At 30.8% G+C, this 20,268-nt stretch overlaps 1 protein-coding gene across 1 annotated transcript; it reads right to left on the bottom strand.

Moving 5' to 3' along the window:
* Positions 1–2,885: 2,885 nt before the first annotated feature.
* Positions 2,886–6,988, bottom strand: LOC141648221 (putative serine/threonine-protein kinase PIX13). Its single transcript, XM_074456731.1, has 6 exons — positions 6,606–6,988; positions 5,416–5,741; positions 4,238–4,373; positions 3,964–4,106; positions 3,740–3,863; positions 2,886–3,543 (listed from the first exon to the last, which is right to left on the bottom strand). The coding sequence occupies exons 1-6, from the start codon at positions 6,676–6,678 to the stop codon at positions 3,119–3,121; spliced, it is 1,227 nt and encodes a 408-aa protein (XP_074312832.1). The 5' UTR covers positions 6,679–6,988; the 3' UTR covers positions 2,886–3,118.
* Between the last annotated feature and the right edge of the window lie 13,280 nt (positions 6,989–20,268).

Below are 20,268 nucleotides of genomic sequence, written 5' to 3'. Positions count from 1 at the left end.
GATTGTACATAGATGGCCCACACTTAATGACTTTTTGAGTTTTTGTGTATTTTTTTAAAGTTCTATAGAGTATATAAATTACATTTTAGTTTTATGACCTCAACAAATTTTTCTGAGTTAACACGTAATTTTTTTGAGTTATAATGTAATTTTTTGAGATTAGTGTTTAAATAATGAACTCAAAAACTTTATAATCCTTTATCTATAAAAGTTGAAACCAATAAAGCTCTCCTATTGGTCAATGGTTTTTAAAGATTAAAAAGAAAAAAAAAATTAAGGTAGGACCCCCATGTTCATCATACACATTTAATTACCTTTTCTCCTATATTTCATTTGATTTGCTTTTCTTTTACTCCTTTTCAAACTACTGAGTTTACGATATTTTAATTTTAGTTTTAACTTTTTTTATAATTACATATACATATTATACATATATATTTTCCTAAAATGTTAGGAATACATCTGAACGAAAACAATTAAAAAAAAAATACAAAATGAATAAAATTACAAATTATTTGTACTAGTTTTCTTATTGATAGGTACCCAAATAACATTCATATACAAAAAAAATGCAAGTCTCGATAAGAATTAAAGCACATTCATATAATTATAATTCATAATGTTAAGAAATATACAAAATTTAGCAAAATTTGAAAAAGATTCATATAATTATAATGTTAAAAAAAAATACATGTTGAGCTTATTGTGTTGATGATGACAAACCAAATGTTACTAATGTTTCTCTTAAGTTTTCTTAATAGGATTTACAAAGATTGATGATGATCAAAGTAGAATGAAGCCAAGGATGAAGATCGTCTTGTATTGTTTAAGGGTCCATAGGTTCGAGTTAGAAAAATATTAACTTTGCTATCTTGAGGAAACAAAGATGTCGCCCATCGTTACCTTCCGGACGGATGAACCATTATTTTCAAAAGGAATATATTTCTCTTTTATTTAATTGTGGCATCTCATCTAACTAATTTAAGTAATTAGATTAGTTAGTAAGATGTAAGTTTTGCCTAAACAAGTTAAGATTCCAAGTTTGTGTTTTTGAAAACTTTTTAAAGACTTCCCCTATTTGCCCAAGTCACATGTGTGACTCTTGGCAAAGAAGGAAAGAAAACTTTTCTTGCTTGATTTTTTGACTACCCATTTTGGTGCAAGGAAAATGCTTTTGACTGAAAACTTGTGGCTTGCTAAACTTGATTTACTTTATATTAATTTAATATAAAGTAAACTCCACCCTTCTTCCTCTATATAAAGAGATGCTCATTCTTTGCATAAAACACACTTTCATAGCTTATAAAATCTGAGAAAGAAATTGAAAACCTTTGCAAAACCCTTAATGCTTTCAAGTATTTAAAATCTTTTAAATTGCAAGTTTTTCATATTTCTTACAAGTCTCAAAAATGGTTCATTTGTTTAAGTATGGCTTAGCTTAATATCTTTCTTCTCTTAGTTGATCGAAAATTGATCTCTCCCGTTCTTAAGTGAACAACTTAGAGATATTTGATCCTATAACTATTTGAGAACTAGATAGAGCTTAAAGAAACGGAGTAGTTTCTTGAGTAGCACAATCGGAGTAGATTGTGGGGATCTCATTGTAATAGAATAATTGTAGTTAGAGTTAATTACATTATCAAATTATTAATGAGAAGTAGATTGGACGTAGGCCTATAGAGTGTAGGCGAACCAATTCAAAACGATTGTGTTGAACTTATTTCGTTTATTTATTTCCCTTGCAATTCTTAGTTTGTCGTTTTTATTATCTTGACAACATCTACTATCTTTCACGTTGGTCATTGTTTACAGATTTATACAAAGACAACAAGTTACTGATCCGTTACTGTTGCCTTCATCACAACCAACGACACTTCTTTTAATCTCCATTTAAAAGAGGTTGTGTTAGGTATTTGAGATATCATTTCATTTAACTAACTTAAATCAATTAAGTTAAGTTAAAAATTTTAAAAGGTACCTAATTCACCCCCTCCCCCTCTTAGGTACTTCGGGATCCTAAACTCTTCAATACACATGATAAAGATTTTAATGATTATAAAAAAGTACCAGCACTAATTTTCTTATCTTAAAAAAAAACCAGAAGTCTTACAAAGCATTATTATGAGACAAAAACATTTATTTAGTAATCAGGCATCTACAATATCATATTTACAACTTCAATACCGTCATTTGAATTTAACATTTAAATAAAGAAGCTCAATTCATTATATGTGGTTACAATAATAAATAAGAGGCCCGATTAAATTCAATACCGTCTCTATGGACAATTTATATTATTACGATATTGAACACTTAACATCTGTTGTTACGACCCGTGCATTTTTTTGCACGGGTGTAAAACTAGTAAAACTCAAAAACTATACCATTACTACATCAGATGTATAATCCAATTATTGGTGAGATATTTTTGTATGAACCGAAAGTTCTAATTAAATAAAAGTTTCAATGTTTCACTAATTCAACTTTGATGATTGGGAGTTTGAAACATTTTTTCATTTTATGAGTAGTAGATCAAGGGTACGTTTGGAACATTTTCCGTTTAGCAGATAAAAAATAACGATATTATAGTTTTATAAAAAAAAATGCAAATGTTTTGAAGTATAACCGAGCAATTATTGGTATCAAATTATGTGAAAATTCACTTTAATAATTACATTAATGTTTAGTTTTACAGTTCTTTAAGTAGAAAATGTCATCTATTTGGATGAAGTTTAGCTATTTCGGAGTTTGGACCCTGATCACCAAAGTAATACGAAGTAATATTTTCAAATCTCAGGTCTCCGAACTGGTTTTCATAAAACCGAAATAAAATTAATCAAATACATCTCAAAATTTAAGTTTATCTAATAAGAAAAACCATTAGAAGGGCTAAACAAACTCGTACATCAAACATGAAAAATAAAGAATTACATCATCTTTTTAGCTAGATAGCACAATAATTACACACATACAGTGATACAACTAAAAGTTACATTTGTCCCAGTTCTCATACAAATAGTCGATTTACGATTTTAATGGAGACGGGAAATTTTGATAGTACAATTATATCATACATATTTCACGAAATAAAAAAGAGATGAAACATAACCACGTAAACTCATCGAGATTGTAGAGAATTGTGATGAGATCGAATCCCATTAGGTCGATGGTATTGCTGACCATGGGGACGAATAGCATTACCGGTTGAGGTCCTTCTCGGCACCTTTGGTTTTTCATCCATGGTATCAATTTTTATCAGGGTGTCGAGAACTTCTTGCATTGACGGTCTAGCTCTAGGTTCTTGCGCAAGACACTTTAAGGCCAACTCTGCAGTTGCTATAGCGGCTTTTGATGGATACCTTCCCTCCAATCTAGAATCCATGACGGTTTTCAACTTCCTCTTATCGGCTAAATATGGTTTAATCCAATCAGCCAAACTATGTCGTGCGCTAGGACGAGTTGTGTCAAGCGCTCGTAGACCCGTGAGAAGCTCCACTATAACAACCCCAAAGCTATACACATCACTTTTGATGTACAGGTGCCCTGTTTCATATGAGTATCGCATTAGTTGGATGTTAAATCTCAAAAAGATGGGGAGTAACGCAAAATTCATCTAGTTGCCTTTTTTTTTTTTTTTTTTCTGTGACAGCGGAATTTGGTGCAATTCCGAAGAAATTTTCATTTAAAATTGTAACAGATATTAAAACTGTACCGTGATCATGAGCTCATAGGAAAGTACCTGTTGCAACATACTCAGGTGCAGCATACCCATGTGTGCCCATCACTCTTGTTGTAACATGAGACTGACTTGCAGACGGACCCAATTTAGCTAGGCCGAAGTCAGAAATCTTCGCGTTAAAAGACTGGAATCAATAAGTTCAAAGATTAGAATTATACGTAAGAGCACTACGGAGTAGTACGCAGAGTACTAGCTAAAAAAAATCACTTAATATTTCAGCTTACCCCATCAAGAAGTATGTTAGAAGCTTTAATATCACGATAGATAACACGGTCATCAGAAGAGTGCAGGAAAGCGAACCCACGAGCAGCACCGATGCCAATTTTAAGCCGCAACCCCCATGGTAGTGGTTGGACCATGGAGCCCCCTGTATAAATATCAAACTTATTAGGGTCCGATTCATTTCTCTATATGGAAAGAACTGTAATTACTATGCTATTGTTAATTTCAAACAAATTTTATTCAGAAATGTTCTTGAATCTCGATTAAACTACTTACGTCCAAACAGATGATTCTCCAAGCTTCCTCTTTGCATAAACTCATATATAAGCAACAACTCTTTGTCCTCCCAACAATATCCGAGTAATTTAACCAGATTAGGGTGTGAAAGCCTGCCTAAGAAGTTCACTTCCGCCTACAAAAGAAGACAATTACCGAAAGATTAGAATGTGTTGCTTGGCTTAAACAACCATAACCAATATTTTCAAGCAAAACTTGATGATACCGACACCTTATACTATTTTATTAGTAGTTGGCCTTTTATTTCCATTTCGGTAGGTGAGACTCCTCTTCAGTTTCACAAGAAGGGAAAACTACAAGAGTTAACTTTAACATCTTTAAGACTTTAATAACTCACTAAATAACAAATCGAGCACGCGAGTTAAACAACGATAACCAATATTTCAAGCAATTATCGTGTTTCGGCCACTACGACTAAGCATAGACTCCGTGGCCAACCAATTTAGAAAGATGCATAAAGTAAACATAGGTCAAACAATTAAATACTCTCAAATTGTCCTCTTTAAAATATAAAATTGGACATAAACTGATCACCAGAAGAAATGCATTCATCACCTACCAATCATTATCATCATAAATTAACCAATTTTGACCGTTACAGCTCACACACAACACATAAGAATTCACACTTAATTTGAAAGCAAAGTAGTCAAATTCGATTAATTTATGATCTGAAAACAGTTCATTCTTATTCTAATAGCAACAAAAACCGTCACTTCACGCTATTCCAGCCTAGCCCCTAGGTTACCAAATGTTGCCTTAAAGCGATGTGGTACAGCACCTGCCATCAAGAGCTCACTAATACGGTCTGACAGTAATGTCCGACTAACAAAAGCTCGACCCCTGGACATATCATCACAAATCTCAAACGAGGCGGTCTCACAATATAGTTATTTTGCGACTGCCCCAAAATCCAGCAATACATTTAACCTAACCCTAGCAAAAGTTTCTCGACTCCTGGACATACGAGACGATCTCAGAATATAGTTTTTCTGAGACTGCTCCAAAACCTATTACTACCTTTAACGGTTTAACCTAACCCGAGCTAAAGGAATGTCTGATAAATTCTACGGAGTATATGACAAGTCAACTAGGATACTAACAATAATCCAATTTAATCAAAGTGGCTTTAAATGAATATTATCAAAGATTTATACCTCCCATTCTTCAAACCCTTGTAAGCTCTCAGAATTCAACTTCTTGATGGCGACAACCACACCGCTATTACTCTTACTACCGTTCTTGGATTCTAGCCAGCCTTTGTAAACTTTGCCAAAACCTCCCTCACCCAGTAAAGTATCAGGCTTGAAATTCCTCGTGGCGGTCTTAAGTTCTTGAAAGGTCAACTCTCTTAGATTTGGGGTGGGTAAAATCTCACCATTTGGAGCTCCATCTTCGCCTCTCGATACTAAGAAATTACTCTTGCTTGAATCATTGCTGCTGCTTGTAATTGTTGATGTTCGACTTGATTGAGATATACCGACTGCAATTTTAGGAGCCTAACTGTTAGCAAAGTACATGACATTCTAATTCCCAAATGGTAGATCAATCACAATTCACAACAGAGTTAAAACTTCCAAGGTAGATAAACAGTATCAACAACAAAATTACCCAGATGACTCCCTTTACACCCAGAAATTTCAACAACATGATGAATTACTGATCAAAATATCTGGGATTTGTGAAAAATCAGAAGCTTTCGCCTCGGAAACAGCCTCTATACTAGCTAGGGGTAAAGTTACCCACATCAGAACTTCCCAAATTCAAAGCCAACAGATTTCAAGGGTCTCAGACTTGAGCTAAAGGGTGATATGAGCTAGATAATTCCACAAATTCATTGCAGGAGCAAAAGCAACATAATTAGCAAAAAAAACCACAGAGATAATAAATTCATTAAATTACATCATAAATATTCAAACAATTGATCAAACTCAAACAGTGAACCAAACCCAACAAATTTTAATGGGGTTTAGACTAATTAAGCCAAAATTTTAACTAAGTCAACTCTAACAATGCTTGTCTTACAGGAGCAAATTAAATTTATCACCACAAAATCAGAGAGATTAATCAAACATACTTACAATCTTACATCATAATCATACATAAATACATCAAATTAACCAACTTTTATGTGGTACACACAATTCAAGGACAACAACATTACCTCAGTGTCTTAATGACTCACAAATTGCGAGGTAAGGAGGTAAGGGGGTTAAATATATGCAGCCTGACCCCCTGTTGTGTTAGCAACATAAAGACGAATTACCAGAAATTCAGCAAACCCATCACCAAACCCACTACACAAATCAATAAATACACAAAGATTTGAACTTTAAATAATTAGTACCTGATGAACTAAGAGTACAAGTAGTTTCAGGAGTTGGCTGATTTTTAGCTAGAGAACCCCAACAACAACCCATCAGTATAAGCAAATACTATAACTTTTTTCTTTTTTTTATTTAAGTATTTTCCTTCACAAAACTTTACAATTTTATGAAATAAAGAGATTAAACTTTGTGTATCTTTTTATTCTATATTTATGTATGATGATCTAGAAGAAATGACAACTTCTTTTCTTGGTTACTTCTTATAAAATCATCAAATTCAAAAAAGTTGGAGAAAATTGATTTGGGTTGGATATAAATAATTAAGATGATTGACCAAAAGAGCATAGCAAAATTCTCTGACTTTAATTAGCTAAGCAACTTTTTTGGTCACACATACATTTTTGCCCCATCTAAAACGGTCCATTATATATATGCATCTCATATCCTATTTTGTCAATGGAGGGACCAATTAAATCCATTTAATATTTTTAGTCAAGGGAATAAGTTTTTTTGATTAATTAATTCTTATGCTCTCAAGAAATTCGGTTAATAATGTCATTACTAAATTGGATGTGTTTCTTGGATGTGTTTCTTGGATGTGCTTGTAATAAAATATTATATGGAACATTCTGGCTGTTAGTTGACACAAATTCTCATTATAGACGGACACTATCCGTCTATACGTATAGGCGGATACCATTTTCCCTCACAAAATACTCATTTGTCATAAAGTGGAAAGCATATGGGGGTGCCCCACCTTGTCCCCCTACCCATTTTATTAGAGGTCTTTACCCGTCTGTTCACCCCACCCGTCTATACCAAGACCTATTGGTTAGTTGAACGCTTTTTAAGCAAGTGTCTAGGTTATCGTTTGGTTGTTATAGGGGAATTAAGCTCTATAAATTTAAAAAAAAATAAAAAAAAAAATTGGGCAATTCATGTGGATTGTTCAAAAATTGTTTGGTACGGAAATTAAATTCATGTGGTAGTTTCCACTTACTTAAGGGATTAGGTAATCATCAAGTTCCTATGGAAAAATTAGCAATACACGTGATAAACCAATTCATGTAATTTTAGATAACCAGACAAACCTCATTTTTCCAACTCACAGGAAATTTCTAATTCACTCGTTTTTAAAGTGATAACCAAACAACACCTAGAAGTAATAAAATAGGTGATACTTTTTTAATTAAACATTCTCTCAATCATATTAATAAAACAATATTTGGTTTACAAAAAAAAATGATTTTTAGCATAAATTGTATTTATAATATATTCTGCATTGTTTTAAGGGGCCAATTTTGAGGTTTCGCACAAGGTTTTAATAATGATTAAAAGGATATAAAAAAGATACACTCTGTTCCGGTTATTTGTTTGCCTATTTCATTTTGATGTGTTTTAGTCAATTGTTTGTCTTTCTATTTTATGAATGCTTCTATTTTATCGGTGTCTCAGTCAATTATTTACGTTTCTATTTTAGAAAATATCTTTGATGGACAATTTGATTGATACACACTTAGTTTGGTCCATTATTTGTCATCTAATAATTAACATCCTCGTTTTACCTTTATATTTGTGTCAAAACCAAATATAAAAAAACGATCGGCACGAAGAGAGTACACAAGAATGATTTTTTTTAGATGGGTCATTGTCCTCATTGACTCATTGTTTATAGATCCATATAACATGATTAGCAAAAGTTAGAACGAGTCAGTTGATATATCCGAAATTATGGTCGGAAAACAAAATTTAAGTAGAATAACATGTACGTACTAACATACGAACATGATTTTATTATTGATGCAAGTGGGAACTTCAATGATAATACGGTGTACGCAAATTCTTATTTCAGATAATTACGTTTTGTCTTAAACTTTAGACGGTTATATTTTATGGTTAATCGTAACCACTATGTTACAGCTAGTGTTACAGGTAACTTGTTTTTCAATTATGATCATATTTGACTGTAAAATTATTATAAAATCTCGTCTTATTATTTCAGCTTAAAACGACCCTTCTGAAACAAGACCAACAACTGGACGGAGACGGAGTAATATGCTACGGAGTACTGTATTTATCAAATTATATAGATGTTGACAAATAATTTGGTAGCTAATGTAATCCTTATGTCAGTTTGTGATCACAAAATTTGTCACCATGTGTTTTTAACATTACAATATTGCATAGGTTTCGCGAGGTAACATTATTTTTGCATTTAAATGTCTTGCACTATCATTCCTATTAGTTACGGAGTACGTATTACTTTGGACGGTGAAAAGACACTCGTGTAAGAAATTAGAAAATGGTTTATGAGAAAAATAATCACTTGAGTTTTTAAAGTTTTTGCTCTTTTAGCTAGTGAGATTTTGTGAACAAGATAAATTCAAAGTCTAATTTCAAAGAAGATTGATTTATTGATTTATGTAAGAATATACGGAGTACAGATTTACAAAACTAATTAAATCCTACTAGGTAGAAAATTATGTTAATGTAATAATGTTAGCATCTTTCCATTTTAGAAAAAAAAAAATATTAACATCTACAATAAACATTATCGTTGATGGTTTAAAAATAAGAATGAGCTCCTACGCCTCCTAGTAGGTGGATGTTCAGTTGAGTTCAATGGCGGATATATATATTGACTTCGAGAGTTCTTGTATATCGACAATTTTTCATACTGTAAAAAACAATAAATCAATATTCTGTATTTTTTATAATATAATATTTCTAAAATATTTAACTATATCACCGAAAATAAATTTTTCTTGGACCACCATAAGACATCTAAAATGAATTTAATGAAAATTGTTAATACATAGTTATCGGTGAACTGAAGTTCCACCATAAGACAAGTAAAATTTAGCAAAACAGTTTATCAATTTATAATATTCAATACGAAACTATATAGGTATAATAAATTATACTCCTTCTGTCCATTGATTTCTCCCTCCCAAAATAAAGGAAATGTAAACTATTCACGGGAATAGAGGAAGTTTTAATATATTGATGGAAAATCGAATCAATTACACCCTAACTTGGTATGAGTAGTGAGATTTATCCTAAAATCCTACATTCCTAATTTTCTAACTACGCTATTATTATCTTTGTACAATGTTAATTATGTGTCGATATGTGTCATGAGTCAACTAATGTCAACTTCGTTGGAGTTAAAATCTTGAATGATGTAAACTTGGTAACGAAGTGAATAAAAAGGAGGGACTAAGTCAGAAATGAAATGAAATAAAATAGAGGGACAGAGTCAGAAATAAGAAGGCAAACCGTACAAGAAATACTGAAGCTTCTCTTAAATTACTAGACTTGGTCATATGTGTGCTCCACCATTGACTCGTTGTTATCATTTCCCCAATCAAGTCTAGTCAAATACTCCATTTATGTTGAGACTTGAGACCAAATCCTTTTAGATATCAGCTCTAGATTTGGTGCATTCTTATTTACAAGTGATTTACATGATTAGAATTAGATAAGATTAAATTTATCTGTAATTACTTTCACCGTTTTAATTGTTTGTTTATATATGATTAAAATATTCATTATAAAACGATAACAAATTCTTGTTTATAACTGTTACTCCCTCCGTACCACACCAAAGGTAACGTAGGAAAAAGTGGAGTATTTAAGAAAAGGTGGAAAAAGTAAGGGTAAAAAAGAAAAAAATAGGTGAGATATGTAATTGTGAGTTTAATTGTGGGTTGGTATGTGGGGTATGTAATGACATTTTGTGTAAATATCAAATGGGTATAAGGATAACTTGGTAATGTTGTGGGCCAAATAAGGAATGTTACCTTTGGTGTGGTACGTCCGTTTATAGTAAGTGTTACCTTTGATCTGGTACGGAGTGAGTATAATTTATAAATGAGAATAATTTATAACGAAATTGTAAAATCCTCAAAACTAACACTTTTTTAGGGGTGCTAGTGCATATTATCCCCTCGTTGTAACTAGGATTGTAAATAATGGTGGGGCGGCTAGCAGGGACGCTCGCCCTTGCTGAGCGATGAAAATCGCAAAAGTTTTAGTTAAAATTTTCAAAATTTGTTCGAGCTCCCCTTATACTATTACTCGTTTGCCCCCGCTTAAATTAATTCATGGCTTCCCCACTAATTGTAAATGATCTGAGTCGGCTCGTTGAACCTTGAAATCGGGTCGAATCGATCGTGGCTAAATCTGAGCCGATCCCGAGCTCAACAAAACTCGGCTCGGAAGCTCGTTTATAGTTATTTGGTATAGTTTTTATATTGTAAATTGTAATATTAATTTCAAATTTTATGTTACTTTGGCATTTATAAGCATATTACAATATATAATTTTTTTTAATATTTTATATTCTTATTTGTTTATAAAAAATATTATTGTAACTCTTACATAAAAGTGTGAAAGTGAAAAGAATATAACGATTAAACGAGCTCGAGCTTCAATTTCTTAGGCTCGAAGAACTTCGAGCCGAGCCCATGTTAAAACACAACATTCCAGACCGGTTCGAACCCCAACTCATCCAGCTCGAGCTCAGGTCGCCTCGATTACAGCCCTAGTTGTAGCTTACAACGGTTATAAACAAGGCACCAATTGTAAAAAAAGATAAATAAATGATAGAGAATCATTGACCAGTTTGATGTCAGATATCATAAATCATCCAAAAATAGTAACCTAACTATTATTGAAAAATTATTAGGATATATAGTAAAAATGTAAAATGATATGTGCTCGATTAACACATGCTTATTTGGAAGAGTACTCAAGTAGTTGTTGATAATAGTACTATGTAGTATGTGGTAATGATTTTGTATGTTGTATAGGATGTATTGATGACAAGAGGATGTTTTAGCCTAAGAGTTAAGACAAATATATTATGGGTAAAAGTTGTAGGTTCGATTACGTGAGAAATAGGAAAATTGTGTTTTTTTTTTTTTCATTCTAAGCAAGTACAAAGTTAATTTATATGGAGTATATCTTGTCCCAATAAATTAACTCATTTATTTTTAAAAGTTGATACGAGGATCTAACCTAAACATTCGTGTTGGGTTTGTGCCTTGATTCTGTTAGTCGCCGTTTGAACGACTATGCGGGGGTCGGTATCCGTATCTGTTATTGGGTAGCTCTGCCTTGGACCTTTATTATGTCATTCTGTATTAGGCCTTAGAGAGTGTTATATAAACTCTCTAAGCCTCTACCTAGCAGTCATACCGTCTGAATCTGTAATCTGAAAACTCCTCACATATAAATAAAACTCTCTCCCTTCTGCCCTGTGAACGTAGCTAACACACCGTTAGTAAACCACGTAAATCTGTGCGTTTTGTTTTTATTGTTTATTTTTGCTCTTTCTTACTTCTATTATAACAATTCGTTATCAAAATATACACGCAGATTGAAAAGAAATGTGTCTTCGAATCACAATTACACATCATCTACTCATCTACTCATTAGTCATTACTTAGGACAATATTACATAGTTTCCTAGCACAAATTTAAGTTAGAAAAAAGTGATAATATGAGATATTTGAAAATTAAGAATCCTAATATAAAAATATTATTCTTGACGACAATTTTTTCTTTCTTGTGCCAAATAAACGGCAAGGGTGATAAACTAAACTCAAGATCTATTATATAATATCTTCACTTTAGGATCGAAATACACTTTAGTTTTCACTCTAATCCTTCAAGGTAAAACATTTAGGAGTTACGAAGTATTTGTGATTGAGAATTGAGTTTGGCACTCCATCAATGAAGGAAAACGTGTTACCAAAAATATATTTTCCCCATTTGGGGAACCAGCAAGGAGGTGACAATAAAGTGTTTTGACAAGTGTTATTATTTTCTTCGACCGCAAGAACGACGAAAATTCAAGTGCTTGAATAATTGATACAAAACGTAAATTGTGTGGTTGTTGCTCTATGACCTACGCATTTCTGTAAATTCGGATGAGAATACTTGAGTAATACTCCGTGGTCCGTACCGCAAACTACCAATACACCATTACACCAAGTCACCAACTTCCTTTGGTTTACACTTTATTGTTCACGAAAAACTCGTCTTCTTCTACACAGAGCGTGGACGAAGATAATCCGTAATTACTGTTAAAATTATTATATATTGATTGTATATTTGTATAACAATTCTTTTATATGTTATATGTCATTTTTTAATGTACTCCCTCCGTCTCGGTTAATAGTTATCTATTTTCTTTTTGGGTGTTTCAATGAATAGTATCTATTTTCATTATTGGGAATCTTTTTTGGGTCATTTCTCATGTGTATGTGGCGTTAAGAGATTTTTGTGGTCTAAATTCACCCATATTTGTTTCATTTATCTTTGTGCCAAAAGCAATAGATAACTATTGAACGAGACGGATGAGTAGTAAAATAAAGAATGTTTTAACAATCAAAAGGCTGTTTTTGTTGGAGTATGGTGTTGCTCCAAACTAAAATGAGATAATATTGTCCCAAGCAGGAAGAATAGTGGGGGAGTCTTATCTTTATAAATGGATGTGCTTTATCTATTGTTAACTAGACTATAGCGGAGAGACTCCCCGTGCGCGCCGCCGACACCGCCCGGTTCGTGACACGTGCGTGGTGGGGCTATGTTTTTGCTCCGGGTTCAAACTATTTCCTCGGATTCTAACTGTTGAAATTCTAGTCGTTGGAACATTATTACACAAAATAATCATACTAATTTACTTTTTTATTGCAATTGATTACTGATTTTATGACCATTAATCTTGAGATCTTTTGATATTCAATGTGACTGTTTGAGCCTATTTTCTTGTCTATAAATTGCTCTAACTTCCACACTTTTACATCATAAAAAAATACACAAACATCTCTGCTTTAAAACCCCATACGACTTATACGCTATACATCTTATTAATCGCCAAATAATAGAATGAATATTACTTTATAAATTATTATTAAACCTCGTACGATTATATTGTTCAAACACAAATTATTGCAATTTTAGATCATCCCCAAGCAAGGTCAATTGCTAGGTCATGACCTTACTTGGTCACACTAATCACTAATTAATCAAAAAATTATGGTGACCTTTGGAAAGAGGAGGTCAATTTGTGACCTTAGGAGGTCAATTTGTGACCTTTGGTGGAGTAAATTGACCCAACTCATGACCTATTGGTGGCGATATGTGATTGGTTGACAATATTAATAATAAATAAAAAAACATATATATGAAAATGTGATATAATGTGAAAAGATGTAATTGGTTGGAAAGTAAAAAATGATTGGGTTGATGACCTAGGTCGTGACTTTCTGCTTGGGAGGGTAAAAGTAGGTCAATATAAATAAAGTGGGATTAAGAGTAAACCGAGTCGCGATCTAATTAGCGCGACCTCTAATTGGGGATGGTCTTATAGTGCAAGCCTTATGATCCAAGGCGGTTAAGTAAAACAAAAAGTAACTTTTGAACATAGTGACGATATGAGCAGAAAGTCAGGATGACAGCCTTACATTGTTGTTTGTGTTTTGTACGAGTGTGACAAAGCGGACTGCAGAGCTCATCCGTAGACACTGTTACCAAAGGTGGGTTCAAAGCGACGTCGCTTTGTAGACCCCACTTTCACTATTCAACAAGCAATATAAACGGGTAACAGTGAGTGGGCCCATCCTTTGACTTTGACTATTTCATTGCATCCTAAAGTCATCTCCACGCTATATATTCTTGGCTTTCTTTTTTCCTCCAGTTCCTACTTCAATTCTAGTAGGAGGATTATACATTTAAGGTACTACCTCAAATTCTATAATTTATGAGCATTATAATAAAGTTTTTGAGTTTTATTTTAAAGTTTTTGAGTTTTATTTTAAAAATTTTGAGTTTTATTTTAAAATTTTTGAGTATATTCACTTAAACATTAAATTCTAAAAAATTACAATAAAACTCAAAAACATTACATACTAGTTTGAATGCCCGTGCGTTGCAACGGGTTAATAAACTTATTTATAATGCAAAAAAAAAACGTTATAAGGGTTTAATGTTTACATTCTATGTCTAATGATTGGTTTACATATTATTAAAATATCTCTTTCAAAAAAAATAAAAGATTAATATATACATGGGTTAACTCTTATTTATAATCATATAATCACCCTACCTTATACTAATCTTTCGATGTGAGACAATTCTATTATTTATATGTAATATATTCACCAAACTTGGATTATTTTTCTGATGTGGGACAATTCTACTATTTATACGTAATATATATTCATCAAACCTGCATTATTTTTCAATGTGGGACAAATAACATACTCAGAATTACACTATCTTTTTTCCACTTAGTTCGACATCCAACCAGATCCCGAATACCGAATACGGACAATTGCTACTCATTATATCTAATAATTATATTTAAATTTAATAATATGATCAAGTACTCTCCATTAATATTTGTACGTCGTTTTTCTTCAAAAAAAAAATTTCATAATTGAGATACGGAATTTTTCCTTGGTACACCTTAATTTTGTCAGGTTTTCCATGTTACCCCTACTTTTAAGAATCTACCTACGGTACCCTTGAGGTTCCATTTTTTTGCCCATGGTACCCCCTAATGTAAAGGTTATTAAATGAACGTTAAGTTTGATGGCGTGGCAATAAAATAACAATTAAAAAATAATTCCCCCTTTATTGTTTTATTGGTACGAATATCTCTCTCTTTTAAATGAAAATTTAATTAACTATATCATTATAATATTAGAAATTTCTCATGGTAACTTTGAACTTTGATAGATTACACATGGTACCTCTAATTTTATGTTTCTACAAATGGTACCCTTGTATTCACCTTTTTCTTTCTCAGAATACCATTTGACAACTTCCGTCATAAGCCCATTACTCTTATGACTTGGGGACGCCTTTTTCTTTTGTTATCTATTACACAAACACTTCATTATCTAATTCCTAAATCCATATTTTATTTAATAAACTAACATTTAATACCTAAATAACAAAACACAAATAGCATGGCATGCTCAATTACTCATCTAGTTACTCACATTATGAAAATAAAGTAAACACAAGGGTATTATATGTAGAAATTTAAAATTAGGGGTATTATGTGTAATCTACCAAAATTCGAGGGTATCATGAAAAATTTCCGTTATAATACTGACCATTTTATCGCACCTCTTATATAATAAGTATACTTTGAGATATTAATATATTTGGGGTGATACCTAAGTTCCAAGGATAAATCCTATTTATAATCATGGGATCACCTCAGCTTATGATAATCTTCTGATGTGGGACAATTCAACTATTTATACGTAGTATATCTTTATCACACCTACATTCTTTTTCAATGTACAATAATATCTGTAAATAATATTTAAATTTGCATATTCAAACTTAAATTTAACATACTCATAATAACATACTCATAATAGTATGTTATTATGAGTATGTTAAATTTGCATATTCAAACAATAGTATGTTATTATGAGTATGTTATTTGTATATTCAAACTAAATATAGACAATATTTAAATAATATACAATAATATCCGTAAATAATATTTAAATTTGCATTTAAATGAGAGATATCCGTACCAATAAAACAATAAAGGAGGTATTATTTTTTAATTGTTATTTTATTGCCACGCCATCAAACTTAACGTCCATTTAACCGCCTTTACATTAGAGGGTACCATGGGCAAAAAAATGGAACCTCAAGGGTACCATGGGCAGATTTTTAAAAGTAGGGGTAACATGGAAAATCTAACAAAACTAAGGGGCACTACGGGAAATTTCCGTATCTCAATTATTTTAATTTTTTTTTAAAGAAAAACAACGTACAAATATTAATGGAGAGTACTTGATCATATTATTAAATTTAAATATAACTATTAGATATAATGAGTAGCAATTGTCTGTATTCGGTATTCGAGATCTGGTTGGATGTCGAACTAAGTGCAAAAAAGATGGTGTAATTCTGAGTATGTTATTTGTCCCACATTGAAAAATAATGCAGGTTTGATAAATATATATTACGTATAAATATTAGAATTGTCCCACATCAGAAAAAAAAAATACAATTTTTGTGAATATATTACTTATAAATAGTAGAATTGTCCTACATCGAAAGATTAATATAAGGTAGGGTGATTATATAATTACTAGTATTGGTGCCCGGCTTCGCCCGGGCTACCTCTACTTAGCATTAATTTTTTTTTTCATTAAATAAAATTACTTAAAGTTGTATAACCCATAAATTTATTATTAATATATTTTTATAACATATCCTAAAATTACAATGAAATAAATTTTGAGACAATTCACTGCTCCCGCTATTAATATTTTACTCTTATTAATGAAACAATAGTAATAACATTTCACTACTTGCCCGTAATCATTGTTACTTTCACTATTCTCGCCGTAATTATTGTTACTTTCACTATTGCCGCATTAATATTGATTATTTTACTACTCCCGTTGTTTCTACCACTCTCACTAATCTCATTGATAATATTGTTACTTTTACTATTCAAATGAGTGATTACTATCATATAACTATATCCAATGTTACTACAATTCTTTTCTTTGATGACGAAATTACTTTTACTACTTAGGCATGCAATTTTAAGAGGATTATATATTTATATAGATATATTATATATATGCATTAAATCAAATCGAAAGAATTATGAAGTATTATATATTATGGATTCTAACTTGAATTATTTATAACCTACTTATTATATTTTTGTATGTTAAATAATTAACATCTCTATACATCTAATAAACTATAAAGTTTAATAAAATTGCATAGATTTTAAATTTAATATATAATTTTATGATGATAATAATTAATACCATAAGTGTGCATGTTTATACTAATTAATTGTTTTATTTTAAGAAAATTGACCATCTTCTAATCTTTTATAAATATTTAGGAAAATTACCAGACATCTTCTTTATTTTAGTTTCCATGAAATTGACCATCTTAATTAATTATTTTATTTTAAGGAAATTGACAATCTTAATTAATTATTTTATTTTAAGGAAATTGACCATGTTTGGGAAAATTACCAAGCTTCTATATAATTTAATTTTAACCCAAACTATATAATATTTGCATTGAGATCCCTTAATCGGGTCCATCACACGGTGCTATTGATTTAAAACTATATAGTATAATTAATTTGTCTAACTTTCTTTAATTATATTGAAGTTCCTTGGTTTCTGGAATTAATATATAGTATTGATTGATTATGGAATCTAACTTGAATTATTTATAACCTACTTATATTATATTTTTGTATGTTAAATAATTAACATCTCTATACATCCAATAAACTATAAAGTTTAATAAAATTGCATAGATTTTAAATTTAATATATAATTTTATGATGATAATAATTAATACCATAAGTGTGCATGTTTATACTAATTAATTATTTTATTTTAAGAAATTTGACCATTTTCTAGTCTTCTATAAATATTTAGGAAAATTACCAAGCATCTTTTTTCTTTTAGTCTCCTTGAAATTGACCATCTTAATTAATTATTTTATTTTAAGAAAATTGACTATCTTAATTAATTTTTTTATTTTAAGGAAATTGACCATATTTTAGTCTCTTAAAAATGTTTAGGAAAGTTACCAAACTTCTATCTAATTTAATTTTAACCCAAACTATATAATATTTGCATTGAGATCCCTTAATCGGGTCCATCACACGGTGCTAGTGATTTAAAACTATATAGTATAATTAATTTGTATAACTTTCTTTAATTACATTGAAGTCCCTTGGTTTCTGGATTTAATATATAGTATTGATAAATAAGAGTTAACCCACGTATATATTAATCTTTTTTTTTGAAAGAGATATTTTAATAATATGTAAACAAATCATTAGACATATAATGTAAACATTAAACGCTTATAACGTTTTTTTTTTTGCATTATAAATAAGTTAATTACCCCGTTGCAACGCACGGGCATTCAAACTAGTATTTATGAGACTCAAATTTTTTTGGGTGGATCATAAGTTCCAAATATGCCTCCTATTTATAATCATAGGATCACATCACCTTGTACTAATCTTTCGATGTGAGACAATTCTACTATTTATATGTAGCATATTCACCGCACCTACGTTATTTTCAATGTGGGACAAAACATACTAAAAAGTACACAATTTTACATATTACGAAGTACACCATCTTTAATATGTGCAAAGAATATGAAATCTATACTCTAATGATAGCATTTTTTACCACAAAGCTAATTATATTATTTTCATAATTTTTTTAACGATATTTTTTTGCCAAATGAAATGTAAAAGGTTGATATAAAAATTGAAAATATCACTTGAATATAATTTAGGAAATATACATATTATAATAATTAAAAGATTCTCCACTTTATTTTTTACATTAAAAATTATACTTTTCTAAATTGATTTTTGATGATGTGGACGCTCTCAGATCGCTCGAAAAAACTCTCTTTTATATATATATATAGATAAGTTTAGTTAAATTTGAGTTTTGACGGAAAAAATATTAAAATCTAACTTATAAATTTTAATATGCTCAAAAAAATACACATATACTCAAAAACAAATAAAGTTTGAGGTAATAAGCTAAAAAAAAAATACATATATGCTCAAAAAACCAAAAAGTTGGAGGTACATCCGATGTATGTTCCTTTTTCTCCTTCAATTTCGACTTTAACATTGCCATTTTGTTAATCGGATTTTCTAACATTAAGAAGTTCAATTCCGACTTTAACATTGCCATTTTGTATATCGGATTTTTTAACATTAAGAAGTCATAATGATATGCGGAGTATTTTTATAAACCTTAATAGGTTTAAGTGGGTTTAACCTCGATTTAACGTTTTTTTTTATCTAATACTCCCTCTTATTCTCTAACATCTTCCACATTTTCTAGAACAGCAAATTCACAAAGATCTTCCACTTTCCTTATTTATCTATCTTTTGTTGCTATAATATCTCATGACCTCACATTCCTCTCTTATTTTCATTTACATTCACATATCATTCTTCCACTAAATTCTACCTAAAAACAATTGTGGAAGAACATAGAGAATAAGAGGGAGTACTATCTTTGTGTCATCCTAAGGTATATATCATGAATCGTTGTTGATAAATACTCTTATAACTATGAATATATATATATACTCGTAATAAATGATTTACAGTAAAATATTTGTGCAAATTTGAATTAAAATTCAAAAAAAATACGGTGTATGAACAACAAAAAGCCTCGTAAAAGACGTAAAACAGTAGAGTATACATTACACTAGTGAAAAAATACTTGTGTCTTTCAGGAGAACGTCCCCTTACATTCAAAGAAGGAGAACCAAAATAAAAATACGGAAGTATTTTCCATACTAGTTATTTTCCATATTAGTGTATGTTACCATTGACTTTATAAAGTCAACTTCGTAATGCAATTATTACAAAGACTAATTTAGTAGATGAAGATTGAAGAATATGAAAATTTAAATAGTCGCGTGAAACTGTGTACATACTACATACACGAACCACCTGGTTGGACTGCTCCTACTTAAGCGTCATTATTTCATTGAAGGTTAGACTGACCTACATGCATAATTAGATCCACTATATTATAGATGGCAAATTCTGATTTATGACGGATATATCTGTTTTATGCTTAAGATGGGTCAATTTTATCCATA

The sequence above is a fragment of the Silene latifolia genome, chromosome 3 (assembly GCF_048544455.1).
Source record: "Silene latifolia isolate original U9 population chromosome 3, ASM4854445v1, whole genome shotgun sequence".
Taxonomy (NCBI): Eukaryota; Viridiplantae; Streptophyta; class Magnoliopsida; order Caryophyllales; family Caryophyllaceae; genus Silene; species Silene latifolia.
The sequence above is the reverse complement of the archived record's forward strand: the minus strand, read 5'-3'. Positions and strand labels throughout refer to the sequence as shown.